The sequence below is a fragment of the Phoenix dactylifera genome, chromosome 8 (assembly GCF_051530095.1).
Source record: "Phoenix dactylifera cultivar Ajwa chromosome 8, Ajwa_hap1_PhDact_Kaust_v1.1, whole genome shotgun sequence".
NCBI classification, from domain to species: domain Eukaryota; kingdom Viridiplantae; phylum Streptophyta; class Magnoliopsida; order Arecales; family Arecaceae; genus Phoenix; species Phoenix dactylifera.
This window is the reverse complement of record NC_143197.1, coordinates 2,467,114-2,493,798: the sequence shown is the minus strand read 5'-3', so window position 1 is coordinate 2,493,798 and position 26,685 is coordinate 2,467,114. Positions and strand designations below refer to the sequence as shown.

The following is a 26,685-nucleotide window of genomic DNA, read 5'->3' as shown; positions in this document are numbered from 1 at the left end:
ATAACCTAAATTAACACAATAATCACCAAATTCGCTCCAACAACATCAAAATAATTATGTTTTGATCCATTAGTATTTAGCTAGGTGGTCCTCAGGCATCTAGTCAGATCAATATCAATATTAAACCTTTCTACCAAAAAAACATCAACCTTAAACCTCCAAATATCTTGAATGTTTTATATCTCCGGGTCCATGCATTAACGGCTGGCGTACCGCGCAGAGGCGGCCATGTATCCCAACAGCATGTAAGGACGGACTATCAGACCGCCACGGATGGAGAGCGCATTTCGAACGGTCCCTCCTCTCTTTCCCTCGCCCTCCAAATTCTATCAAGAAGAGGATGCCATAGCATAGGGGGGGACGACGAGAGCCAACCATGGGCGATGCCGCCTTTCTCGTCGCCTCCTCAATCCTCCCCCATCCCAAGAAACCCTCCTCCCCTCCCCGCCGCTCCCAACGCCGCCGGCCTCGCCCTCCCCAAAAACCCCTCCTCGCCCGCCCTCCCCTCCTCTCCGACGTCCGCCGCGACCTCACCGCCCCCTCCGCCTCCGCCTCCGCTGCCGACACCCGCCGCCTCCTCAAGTACTACGCCCGCCTCGCCTCCAAGCTCGCCCGGAGCGGCCGGCTCCGGGACTTCTTGATGGTCGCCGAGAGCGTCCTCACCTCCGACGCCGTCGCCGCCGATGCCCCCCAGTTCGTGGCCCGCATCAGTGCCAGGATGGTCTCGGAAGGGATCACGTCGGTTCTTGGAGATGGGAATCTTGAGGGGGTTCTTGATTTCGTGAGAGAGGCGGAGAGGTTGGGGATTTCGGCCGCGTCTCTGTTTGATGAGTCCGCAATGGACACTCTAGCAGTGGAATGCCGCCGTCTCGTGAACCAAGAAAGATTGGAGGAGTTCGTGGGGTTGATGGAAACCCTTGCAGGTAAGTCAAGAGTATTCTTTAGCTGCTAATTCCTTTTTTTTTTTTTGGGCGGGGTGGGGTGGGGTGGGGGGGTGTTCCCTAGTTGCGGCGAATGATAGCCTAGCTATTACATTTCTCGTTCATGCTCCTTCTTCGATTCCGTTTAATTGATCCATTATGATATTTGTTATTTCTATGCTATTTGATTGAAAAATATGAGGTAGCTTTGCTGATCTGCTGTGGTCGTGTTTAAGATGTTTCTTGACGCGAACTCCTTTCTAATCAGAACTATATAAGCCAGATCTTTTTCAATTCACCCTCTAGAGCCAATTGATATTTCGTTAGTTCATTCTTTGTATGATATTTCACTTAAATTGAATTAAAAGCCTTCTCTTTCTGTATACTCAGTTACATCGTGTGTTCTCTTTTTCACTATCAAAACATATGCATAAGTTTGAATTCGTCTTTTGTGACAAATTGGTATTTTATTTCAGCAGTATGAAAGAAGAAGGTGTATTATAACAGTGTATTTTTATATATAGGATATCGGCTCTATATCAAGGATATCGCAGATCCAGTTAACATACTGAAAAAAATTGTGGATCCAGATATGGCTGTAAGGTGAAATTTATAATACCTTGAAAAACACTGAATCCGGCCTTCCTTGTTTTTTTATCTCTCATATAATTGGCATTTTTGGGTTGATATTCACTCAATATATTTTGCATCTGGGGTATTTGATCTTTTAGCAGCCGACTAGCCATTTATTATTTCTAGCAGAGTTCATCTTGTCACTTCTGAATGACAGGCAATAAGAATGTGAAGTTTTCAACCACTTACAGTACCATAGATGCATCGAAAGCTAACATATCTTTATCCCAGTTATTTTGGTAAAGGCATTAGCTATCTAAAGTTTAGGTGACACGGCTTTCTTTCACATACGAGATAAGTGAGCTATACTGCATCAAATATATTATCTTTATACACCTTTATTTGTAGACATGTTTTAAGTCCTCAGTGGTGCTGTTAAGTTATTTGATGCGTTTTGATGAATTTCCCCACGTTAACTGTCAATATGCACTCAGAATTTTCCACAGAAATAAACACAATAAATTTGCCAAAAATGATTTCACTAGTTTTCTTTGATTATTATTATTATGATCTTGGCATATATTATTTTGTTGCATGTGCAAACAAACTCAAAAGACCTACTGATTATATAAATATTTAATCCTTAGGTTTTAACCCATGACATACTAAAAGTGATTTCCCCACCTTCAAAATGTTTGGTGGAAGGACTAGATGCATAAAACATTGTTTCTATGCCTATTTCTATTATATACTTGAAAAAATGGATGGATAAAATATTTATGGGAAATGGGAAAACATTGTAAGACATGATAAATTAATTTGTTAATTTTTTAAAAGAGAATTCAGTGATTTGAAATGAAGACATATCTGCATTTTATTTTAAAATCCATGGTTTAATGATTTTTAACTCTATTTTAATGGGAGATCACCACCATAATCCCCACTCCAAAAGAGAACCTTGTTGAGTCGAATCCTTGAGTTGATCTTAGAATGACTATTTCATGCTCAGTAGGGTTTTGCTAAACTATCTTGAATCGAGCATTTTGGGGTGTACTAAACTAGACTGGGTAGGAACTAGGACGGTTTGGCCACCTGATTTGGTCCTAGGTCAAAATCGGGCTGAACTGTTTAAATCTGCTTGTGTTCAAACGATTCAGGCATTTCCAAAACTGAATCAAATTCATATGATATAAATCCTCTACTTCCCTCAGTCTCGACCTTCTGATCCTTCTCATCTTGCAATCCTCTCCTCTCTCACTAGGGTTAGGGTTCCGTTGATGACGACAACGACGACGATGATGACCATCTCACTCTTTCTTGCCAACATATTGTCACCTCTCTCTTCTCTCTCACCATACATTACCTCTCTCTCTTTTTCGCCAACATGTCGCCGCCACTATAGATGATGACAATAGGCATTGGGGCCTAGAGATCAGAGATCGGATGTTGGAGGTAGCCATGTCCTTCTATTTCTTTGTCCCTCTATCTCTCTCTCCCTCCCTCTCCTTCCCCTTGGTTTCAATGTCCTTTGGGTTGGTATGGATATATATACCGATGCTGTACCGAATTGGTAGCTGGCTGGCACGACCCGTGGTGCTAGTTCATCAAAACTTGTTCTTAGTGTATTTGACCTTCTGTTTCGAAAGAAGGGTGGCGAGTGTGCTTTTGGGGCTTTTTGAGGTTGTTCATCACCCATATGAATGATATGTAAGAGCTTGAATAGGCTTGGTTTAACATGTTTAAAGTTTTGAAGTGTAGTTTGGGAGCATTATTTGGCATGCTATGCTATGAAAATGTTTATTATTTTTTGGTGTCATCTGATACGCAGCCTTCAAAATTACAGAAGTATGTATCATGCTGATCGGACCATGATACTGTACATGCTGCTTGAGACTTCACTTTGGCTGGTTAATGTAGGCTTGAATAACCATGAAGTTTTAATTTCAACTAAATTTTGCATACGTGGCTATATACATGTCAATGCACCTATTGCTATCTCTGTATGTGTAGAAACCACAGTATACGACAAATTTGTAATGATATGGTATGCATCAAAGTTTAGACATTGCTAAGTTATGGTTGACTTGAATAACTGTAGCAAACTAAAAATATGGTAAGTCGAGTTTTGATGGCACCTCTCCTCAAAAAAAAAAAACAAAAAAAAAAATCAAAAAAGAAGAAGAAGAAAAGAGTTTTGATGGCATCTGAAATTTGCAACCATGGACATACATACATACATTATATATATGCATCTACATAGATTTGTTCTTACCTGCTTTTTCAATTGTAGCTCTGTTCCTTTTTGGTGTATTATGCAGTAAGATAGTCAATGGCAAACATATCCATTTGAGTTTTGTATGCTAACTTATGGATGCTATATAGTAGACTACTTTATGAATGTGCAGGTATGCAAGTGTTTTCCCACACTCCCAACTCCTATTGTGCTCTGCCATACAGGAATTTGGAAAGAAATATGATGTTACGTCTGCTATTAGAGTTTTTGAAGCTTTGAAACAAAAGTCAGGTGGCATCAACATGTTTGCATGTCGAAGTATCATTGACATATGTGGTATTTGTGGCGACTTCTTAAAATCTAGGAGTATTTTTGAGGTAACTGTGTTTTTTTGAGGAAAGATCAAATTTAATAGTCATCTTGGTTGATTGTTTGCATGAGTTTGCACTTGAATGTGATCATTTTTGTTCATATGTCAGCACTTAATGTTACTCCTGGTATTTGCAGTATATCTTGTTCACTGCTTTCAGATTTATTGCAACAACATATGGCATTTTAATGTGGTAATATCACTAAATGACTGTATGATATGATGAAATAGTGTATTTTCTAGTTTGTCTTATTTTTTATTTTTCATTTTTTGCATATTTCTGATTATTTTGTTATTTTTAAAATTACTTATGAAGTTCAAAATTGGAATAAACTAAAATTCAACCTGAGTTGTTAAAGCCACTAAAAGCTGATGAAACATTTTGTATTGGCCTTCAAGTAAAGGCAAATTGAGTTTTTGGAATCTTGATCTAAAATGCTTGCAGCATTCCTCTTTGAGCTGTGTTGCTACTATTCTTGAGTTCAGGACACCTAACTTTATTTATTTATCCACGAATAGCAGTACTAGAAATAAAAAAAGAAGTGGCTTTATCACCATGTTTAGGCCAGCAAAGTCGGCCTAAAAATGTATTTATGCCCTTTCCAACCTGTCTGAGTTCAAACCTTCCTGTTAGATTTCTTCAGGACCTATATGATAACATAAACATTTTAGGGACTGATTGTACCAGCAAAAAATCTACCATTCTCAGGAGACCAACACATCTTTGCAAAACTGACATTTTCAAATATAAATCAAACTGTGAAATGGTTATAAAAGAGACAATGAAACATGTAGGATCTGATAGGGCTTCTATGACAAGCATGATGTTAACTGACGTGATTTTTAATGCTCACTGGTTTAGAAGCTAGTGGTTGTTTGTGTTACAATATGTAACTTCGCTCTACACCCTCCAAACTTCATCAATCATCTCCTGTTCCAATTCCAGGAAACTCATAAATGGTCTGGAGCTTGGACTAAAATGGAAAAAATCATTATTGCAACTGATATCTTTTCATGAAGAGAGAAAGAAACAGTTGGTCCCTTCTCACAGTACTTGGTCACACAGATGGTGTTAAACATTAAGAGAGATTTCTCACATCTGCTCCAATATCACCTTTATTCAATAACTTTTAATATGACACTCTTTATATCATAAAAGGTTTATATCAAGTACCATTTGTCAAAGAAATGTCAAGTACCATTTGTCAAAGAAATGTGATCATTTCTCTTTTTTTTTTTCAGTTTTAATTTCCAAGCATATGTTTTCCATATGTGTCTTCTTATTGATGTGTTGAAATCATTGATTTAAAACTTATGTTAAATATAGGATTGCAGATTTGAGGTATATGCTGCTCATGTTTTCTTTTTTCCTTTTTTTTCTTTTCTTTTCACAAGCCCATGTTCATACTATCTTTGATAAGATCTTTTATATCTATTCATCAGATAATTTGTGTATTTTCTTTTTATTTATCAAGCTGCTGCTAGTTCTTCTATTGATGACTGGTACTGTCAATGCAGGATTTGCTTTCTCAGAAGATCACTCCAAATGTATATGTTTTTAACAGCCTCATGAATGTGAATGCCCATGATTTGAGCTACACCTTGCATGTTTACAAGCATATGCAAGTAATGCTATCTCCTTCTTTACTGTTGCCATTATAGGTAGGTTATGTTATTGACTCCTGTTTGTTCATGCTCCTGACACAATATCGATACTGAATATAAGTCCTTCAACGTTTCCTCATCCTTTCCCTATGAATTCATTTTTCTCATAATCTGGGAAGTCTGTTAACTCTTAATTCTTTCAATGAAAAGCAGCAAATTATACTCAAATAAGTAAACATTCTGTAAATTGGTTTCTGATAAGGCCATGACAGAAATATAGTCCAACAATCATCTTGCTTTTGATTTTTTTTTCCTTCTTTTTTTCTAAGAAATCTTTTTAAGTGGTGCAAGTTAATTTCACCTTGGGATTTTGGGCTGTAGATGGATTTTCAGTGAAGGTCATGCATCATATTTTGCATTCCATTATATAAGAATGTTGTTCCATGACTTACATGGTAAAATAGCTTGAAATTAGTTTTTTAATAATATTTAGTTATGTTGACTGGCTTTTGCTAACTTGTTTTACCTATCTATTCAGACTCTGGGCGTTACTGCAGATCTGACATCTTATAACATACTCTTAAAGGCATGTTGTATTGCTAAAAGGGTAAATTTGGCCCAAATTTTTTTTGAGGAAATAAAGCACATGGCATCCAGAGGAGTTCTCAAATTGGACGTTTTCACATATAGTACAATGATAAAGGTTTGCTTCAATATTAAAATATCGAGTAGGACTTTACTCTTTCAACCACCTCCATTCTGAGTTTTTCTGGTTTCTCACCTGATCATGTCCTTACCTGTTCATTTAACATCGTTTCACTCTATATTTTAGATTCAGTAACATTTGACAACCTATCTTGTTTTCTCTGGGTTTCCAGGTATTTGCTGATGCAAAAATGTGGCAAATGGCTTTGAACATAAAAGAAGACATGCTTTTATCTGATGTCAGGCCGAATATAGTTACTTGGTCATCCTTACTCAATGCTTGTGCCAATGCTGGTTTAGCGGATCATGCCATGCAGGTGTTTGAAGAGATGCTTATGGCTGGTTGTGAACCTAATACTCAATGTTGCAATATTCTTCTTTGTGCCTGGGTTGAATCATGTCAATATGACAGAGCTTTCCGATTATTCTATACCTGGAAAGAAACTGGACTCAATATCTTGCATGCTGCCAAGGGTGGAAGATATGGTGGTGCAGGTGGGAGCTCAAATGTAAATCATCCAGCTGAAAATGATTCATGTGAGGCACAACCTTTGACTGTCATTACAGTGGTTCCCTTCAGACCAACAGTTGCTACTTTTAATATTTTGATGAAAGCTTGTGGTACTGATTACCACCGTGCAAAAGCTCTGATGGATGAAATGAGAACAATGGGCCTTAGTCCTAATCACATTAGCTGGTCTGTTCTAATTGATATTTATGGAGCTGCTCGGAATGTGAGAGGTGCCATACAGGTTGGTCTTTAGTTTGTATGAATTATCTGTCATAATATCTTGAAATAATGAAATCTTGTTCAATACATCATGCATTTAAGTTTCAAACCTAATTGTTTTTTACTCATCCATGGTGTCATTTGTCTCTTAGCTTTTTGTTATGGTTAGTGCTTAGTATAAACTGCATTGTTTGCATATGGATGCCAATCCACTTATGTTGTTAACTTTGTAACAATGGCTTATCTCATACCTGAAAATGTTCATGCTATGATGTTTATAAAGCTAAACTTCTGTAAGCTCAGACAGAAGTCACAAGAAATAGAGAACCAACACATTCCTGCTGTTGCATTGACCTTTTAAGTTGTCTAATGTTTTGTGATCATTTAAATCTTTTTCTTTGCTCAATCTTCTTTATATTTTTTGGAGTGGCCATGTCAAGATTGCTTCTTTTCATGTGTCAAGGAGATGCAGAATAATGGATAACTATGGCAAGATTCTTTTATTTTTTGAATAGTTCTCAGTTTAAACAAGACAGAAGGCTATCTTTTTACATTTATCATTCTCGCGAAACAATATGAATATTAACCATTTTTTTTTTTTGGTGTACATGATGACTGAAAAAAGAGACATTTTTGAGTCATCTTTGCTTATGTCTCCTGCCTTCAGTAAGTTCTAATTTAGAAAAGATCATCCGAATTAACATATATTTTGAAGTGTCCACAACATTCTCGTTTTGAATCATTAATTTTCCATTAAAACTGCCAGGCAATCATGCTTGTCTCATTATATACAGCTGTTGTCAACAATTAGTGAAAACTGGAAATACACAAGCAACTTGGTGTGAGTGCATTGCTCATCCTCCCATGGTGTGCAAAACTGCAAATGCAGAAAGTGTCATGCTATGCATATGATTTTTTTTATTCTTTTCATAAAAATTTGCTTACAATTTTACCTTGGAAAAAAGATAGCATATCTCTAACTTTGGGAAGAACTTTAGTCTTTAGTTCTTCCATGATGATTTTCTTTTAACTTGCATTATATTTGACCGAATGTATATGCTCTTTAAGCAGTCCTCTCTTTTGGTAATGCAACATCTTGACATTATTGAGTTTTTGAAACTTTCATTCCTTTCTAGCATTAATAACCCTGATCAGACAGTATGAATTTCTTTCTACAAACTAAGGTATAACATCTGGGTTTGGGAAACAATTAAGTTAAGCAATGTGATACTCCACACCGGTCCATACTGGTGCACACCAGGCATACTATATTGTATCAGTATGTGGTACAGGGGGTGTACCAAGTATCGGTTTGCTGATCCGACCTCCTTACCAGGCATACCAACACATTACCAAGGTACTGGTGTGGGATTCAGTACCGATATTGCGAACATTGGCTAGTAGCAAGGTTCGCCGTACCGGTACCGAACCCCGTACCGGTGCTGCATTAGTATAGGCGTACCGAGTGTCGGTACGGTACCGTACGCTCAGTACCGACCGTACCGACATTGGTGTACCGATACCGGTACCCATCGGTACGGGTACGGTACGCTCGGTACCGACCGGTATCGACCGGTACAGCGAACCTTGGCTAGTAGAATACAAGAATGCATGGGATCAGGCCATAGTATTGTGTTCAATCTTGGTCATCATGATCTAAAAACAAATATAATTCTGGTTTTTTGATTCTAAATGAAATTTTTGAAAATTAGTTTTAAATTAGCAAAACAACATATATAAAGTGCCTATAACTTCGATTATGAAAGGTTTTAGATGTACTTTTGTATGTGGCATTTCAACTTCTGCACATTATGTCTGTATTGAAGCTGTTCCTTTGAAAGATTATGGTTCTCGGGACGCGGGTTCGGTACGAAAGTAATCGGAAGAAGAGTATTCGGCATACAATACAAGCAGGATATGTGGAGTTCCCATCTTGATGTTGATGAAGCAATCATTTAACAGAAGCAGGCATCTGTTACACATGTAGATTATTATTTGAGTAACGATATTTCAGGGCAAAAAAGAACCTGATAAGAGCTTAGCTTCAAACAGGATTGATTTTTTCCTTTTTCAAATTTGGAGTGGGAAAATGAAGGAAAAGGTTTTCTTGAGTTTTTGAACAATTTTAACATATTCAACTTTCCATATGGGAGGAAGTGAGAATATTCTTTTAGTGCATATGAAAACCAAAGGTTTAACAGGTCTACTCATATACACATTTCCCCCTTTTTCTATAGAATTGAAAAATTGGTGAAAACATTTTCAGAACATTTATTGATTGAAACATGTTCCAAAAAAGATCATGCATAACTTAAGATTGAGAGATATCACTCAAAAGAAATTCTTTCTACAGATGAAATATTAATTTAGAATTACTTTTAGAGGAATTTTTATGCCAAATCGGAGATTGACATTTAGAAGCTGTTTGGATGCCGCAACTCCTTATCCATGGATTTCCTATGCATTACAGGAGATTTCCTATGCATTACAGGAGATAGAGAGGGAGTTTGGAGGGACAGGGGGAGCCTTTGATTCCAATATCCTTATCTTTGGGATAAGATAAAACCTCCTTCAGGCAGAGTAGATTATCTTCGAAAAATTGTGATCAGATGGATCAACAAGATCCCATGATACCTCTGACTTACCCTTACCTTTTTCTTTCTCAACTGCAATTCTCATAAGGTGCGATGTATCTATGGATAAGGACTCCGGGCATCCATAAAAGCCCTTAGTCATGTTATGACAGTTTTGAAAATTTAATCCCTTTTGACATGATCTGTTGCTTTGCTTTTTGCAAAAAGTTTGTCATTCTGATAGGCAGATTGTTGCTCAATGTGGAATACTTGGCATATACTTCTTGCAGCATACATGTTTTTTTGGCTCTCTGTACCTTACTCTCAATTGCTCATTTAGCTTTTAACTTTTTATTGGAAGAGTCATTACTTCTAATCAGCCTGATTTTGCTGATTCTCTTGCATGTATCTCTTTGTTCTGCTCTCATGTCTACAGGTGTTTTGAGTTATATCGAAGTTTAAAGTTTAAGGGTTGCAAGTCATAACTTATCATCTTGACAGCTTGATTTGTTAAAGTTATGCATGGATTTAAGCATTTTAGATTTAGGCATAAAATGAGGAATTTTCTATATCTTCATATTCACCGACAACTATGGTAGGCTGACTTCTCGAAAGTTGTGAATATGGTCCTCAAGGAGCTTGCAATGTTATTTGGCATAGATAGATATACTTCTGATCCCCCTCCACCCCCACAACCCCACACCTCTGCCCACAACCCAACCAACCCCCACCCCCCCCCCCCCCCCCACACCCCGGCGCAATCTACCCATTTTAAAATTGCACATTTTATCAACATCTTAGCACTTATTGCAATGGTTTGTCTCCTTTGAACCAAGTACACGTTGCCAAACCATGATACTGATGCTTTCCTATGTGTAGCCTTTCTAACTGCTTGCCTTGATTGGAGTCCCAGCTTTGATGATTGTAAGCTAGTAACGGATCAACAGAATTTCGTTTTTATAGATTCTTTCTTTTCTAGTGCTGTATTTTATAGCGCACTTAGTAAATTTGCGCTACAACTATGTCAATGTCGATTTGTTAGCTAAAGCTCGTGTCATGAGATTTATGAGAATGTTTCTAAATGCAGGCATTTAAAACCATGCGAGATGTTGGAATTAAGCTTGACGTAGTTGCATACACAACAGCCATCAAGGTCAGGTAGCTAAATTGATTAAATCTGATAACCTTATAAGTTGTCTGCACCTTAATGTATAGGCTTTTTGAAATGTTATTCTTGCTTGTTTCCTTACCTTTTCCTAGGATGAAAGTGTTATTAATTTCACAGACAACAAACATGTGTACTTGGCAACAAGGCAACAAGATGTGTTTCAGCACCCCAAATTTTAATCCCCAACCTTTGCTCAAGTACATAAAAAAAGATCTCAGGAACGTGTTCTGCATGCAACGCTCTGTGGTTGGGTGGTGTAGATGAACAGATAAATTAAGTACAAGGACTCAGTTTTTTTGCTTGAGTTATTAGATGTTTTTGGTTAAATATTGATCCTTTTTTTGTGGCTGTGAAGGGCCAGAAAACCCTTATACAAGGAGCTGAAAATCTTGTAGAGAAACCTGAAAAATAGAAGATAAAAGAAACAATTGAAATAAAAAACATGATTCTGTTATTAAAATATCAAGATCATGGATGGATCATCTGCTGAATCTGATTCATGATCAACTTAGTTTTAGTATTTTGGCTAGTTTGATTTGCTAGTGGCTGATTTGGTCAAAACTAATTGATGTGTTTAAGGTTGATGTTTAAGTATGTATGGAATTTTAGTATCTTTCTTTTCTTTTCATCGTTGATTATATTCAATATGCATAGAAGCAAGTTAGATTTCATAAATTGTTCAATTTTGAAGATAATTATTTAAAGCATTGCACGCTTGCTTGGATGGTATTGCCTTTTGCCCCTTAAGCAAGAGGATTGGGGGTTCGATTTTGAATGGCGTCAGCCCTAGCTTCGAACTTGATTAGCCAAGCCCTGGTTCTGCAAGCTCTAGCTCGGGCTTCCTTGGGGCTTAGGCTCCGGCCTGACTAGGTTGAGGTGGTACAGGTAGCAAGTGGGGTTAGAGCCCTCTTGGCTCAAAAAAGAAATTTTTTGTTAAGAACAAGAAAGATTTATTCAAAATGTTACTTGTAGATAAAAAAGTGAGAAGTTATGATTTTTTGAATTTCATCACATACTAGTACATTTGATGAAAGTTCTTACCATGTACATCCACTTGGTGGGTTTTATCAACATGGATCCATATTTGTGGTGTATAAGATTCTCATCAAATATTATATTCTGCTTTATTATTTTGTCTAATGCATTCTGGCTTTTTAAAGTTTATGGAATTTTATCTATACTCGTCTTTGTATTCTACAGTTTCTAATATCTTCTTAAAAGTTTCAGACTTGAATCACTGAAACCATATATATTATGCTCTAGTGCAATCCCTTTTTAGTTTATAATTTGTTATTTTCATTCTTTAAAGTTTCCACTTTTTTTAATATTTTTATAACCTTTGCTGAAACCACCAATCTTAGAGCCAAAACTATTGCAACTACCAAAGGTTCCAAGCAAGTAAAACCATTCACTTTGAGGTTTGGATGGAACCACATTTTGCATTTTGCTTGACTTTGTGTGGATGAACAGCTAAAGAGCCCTTTCTGTTCAGGAAAAAATAGTGCTTGAACATAAGCTTTTGAAAGTGCCAAGACTCTTTTACAAAACATTTATCTAAGTTGTTCCTAATCTTGCATGCGTTTGCCTAAATTTTTACAAATTCATCCACCTTCAGCTAACAATTTATTCCCAAGCCATGTGAGAGAAAGTTAAATGCTTGAGGTGGCAAAGGGGATCATCTCACTGTGTGGTTATTAACTCAAACCTCAATAGACATGCAATCAGATATTTGTCATTGTATGCATACAAAGGAATTGTTTTGGCATGTTTATCACTTTTCTTAGCCTGGTTAGTGATGCCCTGTGTATTTTGTAGAACATATGCTCCCTTTCCGTTCTGTTGTCAGATGAATAATTGGATGATTTGCTAGGGAGCTAAGGTTCACCATGTTCAAAATTGTAATCAATTGCTTTCATATAATAATAATCCATTAGGATCTTGAATTGACAGTGGCAAGTGCCAACATTTTCTTCTTGATCTAAGTAAATAGTTGTGATGCCATTTCGTTGTCAATGTTTTTGACAAATGAGTCCCCTAAAGGATATCCTATGAGTCACAGTCACAAGTGACTTTCTTTATTAATTGATGAAGTACCCTTGCAAGGACTGCGACTGCATTTTGCAACTGTCTCACAGACTTCAAATGGAAGATAATATGATTGTGAACTTGGTTATTTCCATAATCATAAAATGCTATCATGCTTTAACTACCATTCTTCTTGATCTAAGCAAATGGTTGTGAGGCCCCATCACATTATCAATGTTTTTGTTAAATGAGTCCCCTAAAGGATATCCCTCTGTAGCTTTGTAACTACTAACTACCATTCGACTTCTTTCATTCCTAAAAGGATCCATATATGAGCTCTGGCAACCATCTATTCTCTTAAGGACTCTAGTGTCTAGCAACCAATCAGGACTCTTATTTTAATTAATCATCCACGTCAATGAGTGATGGTGAAATTATTCTAACGTAATCATCTGCATGTTAATATGATCAAATTGTAACTATATAATTTTCTCAAACTATAAGCATTTACCATTAGTGCATAAAACATGATACCTGCTATCCACTTGCTATGATATTTTCTATAAATCAATTTAAGCTTGTCATGATTAAGATAGTATATCATACATAGCGAACAAAGTTTATCAACTTTCCATAATTCCTTAAATGCTGGAATATGTTCTTGTTTGCTGTGGTTTGTAGCATAAATATTTGTTGATTACATATATAATTTCTTTTGATTATGTATAATTTGCTCTCATAGGATGATAGTAGTAGTGATTGCATCAATCACTTCCATTAATGGAGCGATTGACTGAGTTTATTCTTCATATTGGTGCTCGCAATTAACAAGCTTCATGATCACAGTTTTGTGGATTACAATGGCCACTTTGTAGACATGGTTTGATCCAAGATCTTAATCCTACCACTAGCTGATAGCCATCCACTTTTCATTTCAAATTGTTTGATCATGAGATGAGTTGATATGACAAACATTTTATGATTCATTATCATTATAATGGCTCTCGTGGCATCACTGCACTAAATTCTTACAAATTTAACAAAAATAAAATTTTCATTCACTTCTTTCCTTGGTTTTGTATTAAAATGGACATAAAGCTTTTCAGTATGCCAATTGAAGTGGTGCATTGCCTTTATTTAAATATTCATGGTGGATGTCTATGTGACACTAGAACGTAAGATTGATGGAGGAGCCCTTGCAGCAGAGTAACAGAAATTCCAAAAATTGATTGATGATCTAAATGAAACTTTGACCTACCTAGAAATTGGTTAGAAATGATCTGATTTTGCAACTAATGATATGCATTTTTTTAAAATTATTTAAGTCCTTTTGGTAGTATTCAAGTTTATGTTAGTAATTCTGATTTACATTTTGGCAAGCTGCAATGATCTAATACTGCAGCCTTTTTACTTGCAGGCATGTGTCGATAATAAAAACTTAAAGATAGCCTTCTCGTTATTTGAAGAGATGAAAAGATATCAACTGAAACCCAATTGGGTAAGCTTCTTTTGAATTTCTACATTAAGCTTTTAATTCTTATTACTCATTATTTGGTTTTTCAAGATTATGTAGCATAGTAAGAGCAATTGAAAATCAATATTTTGATGGCTCTCAGATATTATGTTGTGGTTGTGTGTTCTAACCAAATAAGATGCTGAATAAAAAAAATCAAAACACTGGTCCTTTCGTTGTATTTAATTTTTTTATAATTATTTTTACTGAATTCAGAAAGTTTTATACAAGTTCCAGCATCAAGTCACCCCAAAATCAGTATATGGTATTGTGCCACTGCAACTATATATGTGAGAGGTCTTGATGCCTAGGCAAGTGGCCTCTAAAACATGTGATATTTTGTACGTTAACATTTCAAGTTTTGTGGGATCACATCTAATGTTCTAGGTTTGCATTTTTTATCCCTAGCATTGAGTTTTGCTGTGAATATATGGTATACTCTTCACACCCTATGCATACTAATAATATTTATGTGATTCAAATATTAAGAGATGCTATGTAAGTCTTATGTAAATAAATGGATATTGCTTTGTCAAATTTCACTTATGATTTCATACTCTCTCTCTCTCTCTCTCTTGGGTATAGCATTTTGTACTCTGCTAAAGTCCATGTGATTATAATTCATTAAGAGAACTATTTTTGTGCATGCCATGAGATTCTGTTTTCCCTCTAACCTAGTCATATCCAAATCTGAACCAAAATCCAAGGCGCTAATTGACATGGCTGTAACCAAGCCTTCTAAACCCTGAAAAAATAATTTTAACTTATATAAAAAGGAAATGTATTTTGTTTATGCTGGTATTGATGTGGCTTTTGTTAGATTTTTTTTTTTTAAAATTCCCATAAATTAAAGTACACTACTAAAAGTGTTTCTTGCTGTATAAAGCCCATACTGGTGATTTATTCTCTTATCATGTTATTAAGGTCTTTCTGATTTGGTACTGTGGAAATGGAATTTTACTTTTGGAGTACAACATTCTTTTTACTGATTTCCTCAACCTATATCTTCTCTCCCTTGGTTTTGCACTCAGGCTCTTTTAAAATAATTTCTTAGTACTTGTCATCTTTAAAATAAAATAAATTCAATAGGGTTCATAACGTCTAGTCATTTTGGAGACACAGATCAAATAATTTGTGCCGACGTGCACACTAAAGAACTATGTGAACCTTTATTTGCCTCACTGAAAGGATTGAATTGAGACATTTGCATCCAACAAAAGAGGATTGTCAACTTGCCATCCCCTAAACATGGGGGTGCTTGTGTACATGTTAATGTTGATACTTTCAGTGTTGTTTAAATTTTTGTGTTTCTTTCCTGATTCATTGTACTTGTTTGCAGCAGAGCTACTGCAGGCTTTGTATTGTCTCATACATTTGTGCTACATTCTTCACTTGTTTTCTTTTTTCATTCTTCTTGTTTTGTTAGATAGCTATCTACATCATACAATAACTTTTTTACCACTCTGTCTTTTCCCCTTCCCATCGGATAATGGCTGAGATCCTCACCTATATCCTGCTTAACTGATTTGATAAAATAAACTTCAGCTGTTGCAGTTACATAAATATATGTGTTTACCAACTACAATGTCTTATTAAATTGTGATTTGCTTTTCAAAAATTGTTTTTTTGTTGTAATATGGCATTTCATTGACCTCAAGTTGGGAGAAATTATTGAGAAATCTATATATTGACATTTCAGGTGACATATAATACTCTGCTAAGAGCTCGTAGCAGGTACGGATCCTTACATGAAGTCCAGCAATGCCTGGCAATATATCAAGACATGCGGAAAGCAGGGTATGGAGAATGAAATGATTCTTCTATTTCTTCCACATATATTTAGAAATTTCATGCTGAGAAAAGAATTCTATTGGACGCTGTAAGAAGAGGTGATAATTGGTCCATGTGTATTTTGTTGCTCTGACCTTGGAAGTCCTGCATGTGCACTGTGTTTCTGTATACTTGCATGAACATGGTTTTTAGGATATTTAAGTGTCAACTCTTTTGCACCCAAGGCATCAGGCAAATTGAAATTAGTAGAACATAATTTGGTCGGCGCATTCATCCCAGTGTTCTATACAATTTCTACTTATTAGAATACAAGAATTCATCTACTATATTAATCAAAATGTTGAAAATTAAGTTACTAATTTTTACACTATCTTTTGTGCACTGTGGTCTGAGGGAGAGAAAACCCTTAAATGCCCTGCGGACAAATTGTAAGCAATAGATTTTTGATTGGCTGATAATATCATCTGTAGAAAGAATATGGATTTGATCAACTGCATACATTTTCACTGTGAGTTTATGGCAGAATTTGTGTATGGCCCTGTCAAGTTCTGGAATTATGGGCAATGCCAAGTCCATTGACGATCTTTGCTTGCAGAATTTCAAGAATATCCTCTGCAGGAAATCTTGCTTTGCAACGTCATCCTTAAGCTCCTGTATTGGTAAATTGGGAAGACAAGTAGAAGCATTTTCCTGGAATGGATGAGTTATGCATCAGAAGACTAAAATCGCCATATAAAGGGCGATTAGGCTCATGAGTTGTGATAGTTAGATACCTTTGGTTTATTTTGCATGGAAATAAGGTCAATCCCCTAATTGGTTACCAAAAAAAAATCCCTTAGTCTCCTATCAGGTGGTGCTTGCATTTTTTTTTATTTTTAATAAAAGAGGAGCTATTCCCACCTTTTACCCTATACACCGCCCCACCCCTTGAGGGCCGAGACTGACTGGAATCAAATCCTCACCCTCTTGCCCAAGTGGAGAGGGGAGCTTGCAGTCTTTAAGGGTTACATGAGGTTGATCCTCATTTATCTCTCTATTTTCTTAATATGTATCTGTTGTTACTGATGCAAAAGGATCACAACAAAAAGACTGGATCAGATTTGTATTCCATTTTGTTAAAAATGTGGCTATGCAATGTTATCGTAATAAAGCATGTACCTATTCAATGAAATGCAATGAAATTAGTAAAACAAATTGGCTTCTGAGACAGCATTAAAGTTTTCCTCTAGAGACATGAAGTATACTGGCAGGCAGGGCCTGCTCGTCATTCTTGTCTCTTTAGCTTCCCTGTGTCTCAGGTTTAGTTTTTATCAATTAATCATAGTTCTTTTCTCATCAAGGTGAAAGCGGATCTATTTCTTACATCCTCAACCTCAACCAATGAGGAAGAAAACATTGACTTTACCAGAAATGCTATTATGGTCAGAAAATTAATTTGGAATGCTTTTTTAAAAAATTGTGAGAAGCAAACTTTTGCCAAAAAAGAGCAGCAAATAGTTCCATATTTTCTTTCGTGGAATATTAGAAGTTTATGGAGTTACAGCTGTGTTTGGGTAGTGAATACCAAATTTCAGCAATTGTCCCACATCTTCTGAAGGTGTACCACATTTAGATGCATGACATTGCCATATACTTAACCCCCAAATCTTATCCCATCTATTGTGTATGATCTTTCTTCACCATTCAATTTTATCAAGGGCTATATTCAAGGATTCATATACCATGGGACAGGGCTGTCTTAGTTTTTTCATGGAACGAGATGTGTTGCTTCCCAACACTTGGCATATTGATGTCTCCCATCCCGTTCCAACACCGGGGCTGGTGCTCCATCCCAACACTCGGAATGATGGGATGTCTTGCCATCCAACTGGGACTTAAATCCTTGGCTATATCTTTACATAGAGGTCTTTAGATCCTTTCCAACACTTATATTTCAGTTCCGTATGACTTCCACTTTGTGACCTCATATGCCCTTGCTTTACTGGAGCTTCCTTTGGTAAATATTGACATAATGTTCCAATTGAGTCTCTTGGTACCTTATCCATTTACCGATTTTCCATATCTTTCATTTACTTTTTTTACTACAGCATTTTGAACTCTCTGAAACATGCATTACTTCTTCTAGGGTCTGCCGGATTTCTTAACACTTTTGACTTCTACAGCATTCTCAGCCTTCATATAAGTCTTACAGAATTTTTCCTTCATACCTACATGTTGTGTGACCCAGCACTCTAGGTGCAGAAGCAAAATTTTAAGAACCATAACATAATTATGATGGAGTCTTGTTGTGCAGGATAGCAAAATAATTTGTCAAACAAGGATGAATGACATTGTGAATTCATTATCTTATTACCTATTCTTATTCTAGGATGGATTGTAAGCATGCTTTCATTTATTGCACAAGATTTTCTTAGTTGGAGAACTAGGGTTACGAAGGAACAATAATGCATATCATTTGATAGAGGCACATGGTGCAAAAGATAAATTGGTCATTGCATCATTAGGTTCATAACACCACTGATGCGAACTTATAGAATGTATCAACTATATAACAATGTGAGTATATGCACACATGTTACCCAAACTCATGATACATAGAAAGATTGTTGAGAAAGGAGGAGCATTGTATGGTGCAAGACCATGGGGAACTTTGGTTGGTTAGTTCTATGAAAGTAAAATTGCGCAAAACATAAAATATTATAAGTTTTATGAAAGAATGATTTTGTTCTTCATATATATATATATATGTATATATGTATAGTTTACGCCATGTTTTTGCTCACTAGCTATATTGTTTCCGTTTATTTATTGGTCGCTTCATACATGGCAAGAGAAGTCAATAATAAATGATTTTTAGTTTCTAAGTATTTTATATTTTTTAGATTGTGGTAGGACCATTAAACATAAAAACATTTAGAAAGTTAATTTTCTATGAGGCATTTCATTGTTTTTGATTGGGAAGCATTTGGAGCCAAATGCTTTTAGAAGCATCGTGGTCTAACAAACTTATACATATATTTACACGCGCGCGCGCGCGCGCACACATATATATGTATATATATATATATAGGCTTCCCACCTCGGTTACTAAGATATATCAGCAGTTCCATGATTGTTGGTGCCTATATTTGCTCTTGATGCGCCTGTGCCTAGAGTTTGAACCTTTACGAGAGCAACTTCTCCATCATGACCTTGCCCCTTAACTTGTTGCTACTTTGTTTGAGTTGATAGTCCAGGATGACTTGATGTCCCTAGCGAAAATAGTGGCTACCACTTTTTTGCTTTTTCAAAAAAAAGGGGTTGGGCTAGACCAAATGAATCGGCCAACAAGAGCTGTTGAAGACTTTTGCTTATAAAAAATTGAGAACAAAATGGGCAGTAGATGACTTTCAAGTAGAACAAGAAAGCCATACCATCGAATCTCACCATCAAGAGAGGAAGAAAGAAGAGGTGCTTTCAAGCCAGGGCATGGAGCCTGCTATGCTTGATCAAGAACGAAGAAAAGAAAATTGGAATTTTTGTTAGAAGTGGCTGAAGAGCGAGAGCGCAATGAAGAGCAAAACCTTGTAGCACCGAAGATACCAACCGGGGCTGGTATTGTGTTCCTAACACAAAAAAAGGGACATTATACTATTCTTTCTTTTTCCCTTCTCAAAGCCTATAATGAAGCAAAATTTGAAGGAATCTCTAATAATGGGATTAACAATAGCTCTTGATTTTAGAATTATCTTCCTATACATCTTCTCAGCTGCTAGCTCATTTTGAAAGGGTGAAGCAACTCATACACACACACACACACAAGGGGGGAGGGAGGGAGGGAGAGAGAGTGGTGGACTAAAATCCATTTAATAGGATTTCATGTTAGATTCGATCAGTCCTAACTAGACAATGGGGACTCTACACTAATGACCTTATTCGTTGGATGTGATCTACTGTCTCTAAACTATTTACATCATAAATCATGTGATTTAGAGACTCCTAGCCTATGTATTGAGTGGTCAAAAACATGTATTATTTTATATTATTTAAACTTTCCATTTTTTTGAGCATTTGATGCATAAAGTAAAAGCCTCCAAATCATTTGATTTTTAGTAAGTAGTCTAGAGGAAGAAGATCACATCCAGTAGCTTGGATTATCAGATCTAGGCCTCTAATGTCTGATCAAGACTGATTGAATTTGACTGGATATCCAATTGAGCGGATTCTAGTCTACCTACACATATGTACATATATATATATATATATATATATATATATATATATATATGTTTATATCTATTTTGAATGATTGATAGTTCATAGGACCTAATTGATCAGTATTTTGAGAAAAATAAGACCCTTCCTAATTTTCTTGGAACTGTTCTCACAATTCCTTCTTTAAAGAAGTTGAGCAGAGAGTATCTCAACAGCATAAGGATGCTGAATGAAATCTGTATCCTAGGTATTCTCATGGATGACAAATTGTTTGTGGCTAGCTAAAATTATTGTTGTCACAATGTAGGTGTTAAGAGTGAGAAGAGGAAGTCCATGTCAGTAGAATGTGTCAAACCAAGCCACCTCCCATGAAGAATTATTGAATGACACATCTATCAACTTTTCAGTGTTGTTCAAGTGATGTTCTGCTTCTTGGTCTTTTGGGAGACAAGGGAATCTTGATAATAGAGACAATAACTAGTGATGGAACAATGATTTCTTGAATGATCAAGTGAGTAATATATATATGGAATTGAATAAGAGAGGATGGTGCATTAGTTTGTTTGCAAGAATTATGATACAAAGTACCATGACATAGCAAATTTATGGAGGATTTGAAACTATGCGAGGGATAAACTAAGAAGGTTCAAAAAAGACAAAAGAATGATGTAAGTAAGGAGGGTAAGAGGGGTTAATATTAAAAAATTAAGGGGTTACAAGGAGTCATGATTTAGGATAGTAAAAGAAAAGGAACTAGATTTAAGAAAACAATAAATAAATTTACAGATTTAGGCAGGTAGGCATCATATTATCAAATTATCTAGGCATTGTTACTTGGTTGAACAAGTCAGACATGCTGGTCATGGAATCGCACTATAAAGATAAAAACATTGCTTTATCATTAAAACTGTTAAGTGCATTCCTTTGGAGTTTATCACTTACATAGTTCTCTACGTTTTCCTTATGTGTTTAGGAGTACAACATAGAAAGAAACTCCGCCTTGTCCTGTAGAGGGCAACGGGTGCTACGTATTAAAGAATTTTTTTTTCAAGTTGACATGTAAGGTCCCTGTGATGACTTAAAATAAGCTGATTGTTCCTTCGTTGAAAGGAATCTGATACAAAAAAAGGTAAAAAATGAAGATAACAAAGTTTAGATACCGCTAGAATCTTGTCTGTGAGAACATTTGAACATCTCTAAAACTCAACCCAGTGACAGTTAGGGACCAATTTGGCGTTGCTTTTGAAGGGTCAAAAAGCACTTCATGAAGAGCCAAAAGCTCTTTTGAGTGATTTTGAGGTGTATGCGAAATATTTTGTGACAACTTTCTAGTTCTTCTAGAAGCTGAAAAAGGCTACTAAGGAAATTTCCAATTTGGAGCTTTTAGGCCAAAAACTGAGATGCATCTAAAAGTTGTTTTTTCTAAACGAGATCTGGATTCGAGTCCACAGAATAATTTTTTTAAATTAATTTAAAGATAATCTATAAGTTAACAATACTTTATAATACACAATATAATACATTATTATAATATATTACTATTTAAAAATATATTATAATACATGACTAAATAATTATATTATAGTAAGTAATCACATTATAATAATATATTATTTTTATATCATATTATTATATTATAATAATATTTACTATATCTAATAATATTATTAACAAACAGTTATATTTTATAATAAGTTTAAATTTTATATTTATTATATTATTTAGGTCAAATATTGAGATAAATAATTTATGAATTAAAAAATTATAGTAACAGTTTTTGATAATACAAATAGTTGGACAATTAAAAGCATTATGTAATGTTCTTTATTATTATTTTCTAATACTAAAAGCACTTCCTCAGTTTTTTAACGAAATAGATATTAAAGTTTTACAATACTTCAGAAATGTAATTATGAAAAAACAAGCAACTTTCAATCAAAAGCTCTACTAGCAAAAGCTCTGTTGCCTAAGCTCTATGGACAAAAACTCTACTACCTATAGCAATGCCAAACTAGGCCTTAGACTTGTCTCACTAAATCTATACATGTACATAATCCTACTCAAAGCAGGATTCAGAGACAGTTGCATAAAAAAAGACAACCTATTGCATGAAGCTCCCACTAATGCAGGATCTGCGGTGGGTCAAATGTGCGTAGCTTTACCCCATGTGCGGAGAGATTATTTTCATGTTTCGAATATGTAAACTCCAGGTCACGATAGAGCAATCTTACCGTTGCACTAAGGCTTACTATCTATCCCAAAATAACTACACACACAAAAAAAAAACATTATAAGCAAATTGCCTAAACTACTTTGCAACTCAACCTATCACTATAGATATTAGTTGAAAATAAGCCAAAGAAAAAAAACATTCCAGCATCATCTCATTTCTTTGAATGGTCACAATATACTACTTCCATAAAACAATGCTCATTGTTGCTGAACAGTTCTAATTCCCTTTTAAAATTATTATGGGCTGCTTAAGGGCACATGTTGAATGCTATTCAAAATTTGTGTTGCGAACATGAGGGAAATTTTTTCCTTGTGCTTATACGATAAATCCTATCTATTGCAGGTACAGTTCCAATGATTATTATCTTAAAGAATTAATTGAGGAGTGGTGTGAAGGAGTATTGGGCAATAACAATCAAAATGGGGGTCCACTCAATATCAACTATTCTCATGACAAAGGTGACAGGAGCAAACCTTACAGTCTACTTCTTGAAAAAGTAGCAATACATTTGCAAAAGGATGTTGGCGACAACCAAGCTATTGATATTCGAGGGCTTACAAAGGTACTTCTAATTATTGTATGTAAATTATGAGGATGATCTACCAGATGCTCATTAAACTAGGTCATTGAAGCATCATATTTGACTAGAGTCTGAGTTTCATTAATGCTTCTCAAAAATGAATCATCTTGTTGCCCTCGGAACAGAAATTAGAAACAATTGAATGGTTGCTCTCAAGGTTTGGATTGGAAAAAGGAGACACCATTTACCAACCGTGATACAATACTAGAAGGTCTTGCATGGATATAATGCCTGCTAGATTTTAATCAGCAATTTAACTCTATATAAGAATTGAAACCATGTATACATTGGTCTCTATTCCACAGTTTTTTCTTCTCGTTAATTTTTTATGGGGTAGGGGGTGGTGGAGATTTTCACCCTTCCTTTCCCCACCCCTTCGGAAGCAAATCATTGCTTTCAGGAAGCGTACATAGCGTACATAGAGCCTTATCTCATCGGGAGCCGAGTAGGTCTGATGCACAAATGGTGCAAATGCAGTGCACCGTTATGTATCATGCACAGAGATGTGTGACAGGCAATTATGCGTGTACCTCTATTCCATTTTCTTAGTTCTTCGACTTGCTGGCTTTCTCATGTGTCTTAAATAATACATGTTATACCTTCATGTATGCATGTCTTTGTTGTATCTTCATTAATTGATTACAAATATAGGCAATCTCCTCTAAGATTCTTCCATCACGTATTGATAGGTTGAAGCTCGGATTGTTGTTCTTTCAGTTCTGCGGATGATCAAAGAGCTCTATTGGCTAGGTAAGAATGATACAGCAGGTCCCTGTGCTAGTAACCTATTAGAATGTTGTAATGGAAATTCTAATTGCTACCCTAAATCTTTTTGTATCTTGTAACCTTTTCACCACAATTATAATATAAACTCCATAATTTATTTAAAACAAAATGGTGGAACTTCGGTTTTGAGTAAAAAAATCTAGAGAACTTTCAAAACCAGTTTTCACCACTAAATCTGTTTCCAGTGGGGTCAATATCTGTTAGTTGTGGTCAGTCTCGGCATTGCTTAAAAGAAGCCTTGTATACTAGACCTTATTCCATTCCATATTAATTTGTGCAAAATGATTCTGGGTGTTGCAAAGAATTTGATTTTAATATGCTAGTATAATAATCTAAGTTTAGCTTGCCAAGCTATCAAGTACTGAAGTATCACTTGACTTTCCTACTGCTTCAGCTGAGTACACTGTTATTGTAGGTTGCATGTATAATGAATCTTTATGCTTCTAAATTATTGAGTTGGTTGTTTATTTGAAAGATCTCACTTGTCATTACATCCAAAGACCTTGGCTCTTGGAAAATAACATGCATCCTACTGTTACAGGGAAAATTATTCAAGATGACATGATCATCATTTCTGGGGTTGGGAAATATGGAACTGGCCCTGCCAGTCGGGAGTTTGAGGTGCAGCAAGCGGTTCTTAGTGTTCTACAGGATGAATTGGGCTTTGATGTTGAGACTGGACTTGGGGCTGTACGTATGAATCATTCTCCTGGCCCTCCTGATGCAAGCAACTCCCGTGTTTTCCAAACAATTAAGGAGCCTAAATATCATAAATATCTGGCCAGGAGACCACAAGATTTGGGAGTACTAAGGGTCCCAAAGCGAGCACTTCATAGTTGGGTACAGAAAAAGGGTAGTCCCTCAGAAGCAGTTCACTAATATTATTTTAGATTTCTTGGGCTGTTGTACATTTCCGTAAAGAGCAGCTTAGTTTTTCCTCGGTTTATTAAAATCCATGACGTATTAACAAAATGCTTGTAGTATCACGACAGGAAATCTTGTAGGCCCATGGTGCTCTCTAAAGCAGAGCAACAGGACTGCTTTCCGAGTTGTACTTCGGTCTATATAAGGTTTTATTAGTTTTATCAGCAGCCTGAGGGATTAAGATGCTGGTATACCAATTCCAACTTCCTTTTCGTTTTCACCATTCTGTACATTAAAGCTCGGTACAAATTAGAAACGTTGAGTAAATATTTTGTAAGAATTTGATCCTTCCAGGTGAATAGCATGCTTGATTTTATGATCAAATGTGTCGTCGCACTGTGCATATTTGATATCTTGTGCACTTGGACCTGTCTTTTGAGCTTTTTTCCCCCCTCTTTTCTCTTGATCTTTTTTTATCTCCACCTCGATGATATGAAGTTATGAAGTTATAGGATAGTACTCCTCTTTCTTTTCCTTAAAAAAAAAAACTTGACCACAATTATTTGCAAACCAACTCACAGGTGTATTGGCGCCCATCAAGTTACAGGTGAATGGTTTTGATGTATGCAGGTACAAGCGCTTAATAGGAATAACTGGTCTTTTGTTACCACGAGTGAACTGACATTTTTCATTTTGCAACTTCCGGGAAAAAAAAAAAAGACTTTCACTGAGAATCTCATCCGAGCAACTCAATTCTGTGCTGCTGTCCGGGTAATGCAAAGCCTGCAGTCATGCTAGCGAAGAAAGGTGACAAATAGGATATCACCGTCTAACTACCCACTTTACTTTCTGTGACTCTTCCATCAGATTTCCTAGAACTGAAAAGAATTAATTTAGCAATTATAGAATGTTGGTATCCAGATGCCAATTGCCCGAGGTTCGAGTCCCTCAAAAGCGGAAGAAAAATTCTATAGGTCGCTCATACCAATCGCCGCTGCACAGACCGGTCCTAGGTGAAAGTTGGTGAAGTTGGTGACTGGCAGTCGCCGACCGGTACCCAGGGTCCTGGCGGCCAGCACCTCCCCCGTTCTTCCACAGCAGTCACCGATTGCCATTATGCCATATAGGACTGGTGAAGTGAGTGGTGATTAAAATGGATGATCAGTAGCAGTACTCATTAGAGTGCAGTCTAGCGGTCACCGTTTGATATCCAGAAGCAAATTGCTTTGAGGTACAACTCCCTCAAAACTAGGATGTAGGTCCAGCATCACCATTTTACGATCCATCAAGAGTAGCGAAACCATAACAAGCAGCTGTTTCATCACCATTATGACTGTCTTCTTTTGGTCTTGGTCATTTGCTGGTCTCCCTATAAGCCTATCTGAAACAAGATTAAAAGAATATCACATTTCATTCTTTCATGAAGCCATGGAGTACCCAGACGCATTACTTTATGAAATCCAATTCACTCCAATCAGTCGTCACCTACGTCTATCTGCATCTCGTCAGAGGCAACATGGGCCCCTCGACGGTGCAAATGAGGACCATAAATTGCTGAAGTCCCAGGCGAGGCGAGGATAGCCTATCTCCACGAAAGCGCACTCCCATTAAAAATAGCCTTGCTGCATACAGGAAGAAAGAAATCTACCTCTTTATATTTTGCATCAAATTGCAGAACTCCGCCTCCTATGAGTTGGCTTCGCTTTTTTGCTTGTTTGAATGTCGTTTCCAACTTCCAGTAGGCCATTAGAATTGCAATCCAAGCTCCAACAAGCCATTAACATTGCTCTTGCTTGCATTATCTTTCGTAAGCTTCTTATAA

The 26,685-nt window shown here is 36.3% G+C and overlaps 1 protein-coding gene across 2 annotated transcripts; it reads left to right on the top strand.

Moving 5' to 3' along the window:
- Positions 1-205: 205 nt before the first annotated feature.
- Positions 206-25,247, top strand: LOC103709061 (Tetratricopeptide repeat (TPR)-like superfamily protein). 2 transcript variants are annotated; one of them, XM_008794241.6, is made up of 12 exons: positions 206-923; positions 1,445-1,523; positions 3,899-4,103; positions 5,615-5,722; positions 6,240-6,404; positions 6,580-7,158; positions 10,797-10,862; positions 14,320-14,400; positions 16,115-16,212; positions 22,976-23,195; positions 23,903-23,963; positions 24,541-25,247. In XM_008794241.6, the coding sequence occupies exons 1-12, from the start codon at positions 377-379 to the stop codon at positions 24,876-24,878; spliced, it is 2,547 nt and encodes an 848-aa protein (XP_008792463.4). In that variant the 5' UTR covers positions 206-376; the 3' UTR covers positions 24,879-25,247. The 2 variants fall into 2 exon arrangements, with proteins under 2 accessions (XP_008792463.4, XP_088558479.2); XM_088702353.2 differs by lacking the exon at positions 5,615-5,722.
- The last annotated feature ends 1,438 nt before the right edge of the window (positions 25,248-26,685 follow it).

Excerpts from the sequence above, each read along its gene's own strand:
- LOC103709061 (XM_008794241.6), top strand. The coding sequence starts at position 377 with ATGGGCGATGCCGCCTTTCTCGTCGCCTCCTCAATCCTCCCCCATCCC. Across the intron at positions 4,104-5,614 it reads AATCTAGGAGTATTTTTGAG|GATTTGCTTTCTCAGAAGAT; the intron begins GTAACTGTGTTT and ends CTGTCAATGCAG. Across the intron at positions 23,964-24,540 it reads CAAAGAGCTCTATTGGCTAG|GGAAAATTATTCAAGATGAC; the intron begins GTAAGAATGATA and ends CTACTGTTACAG.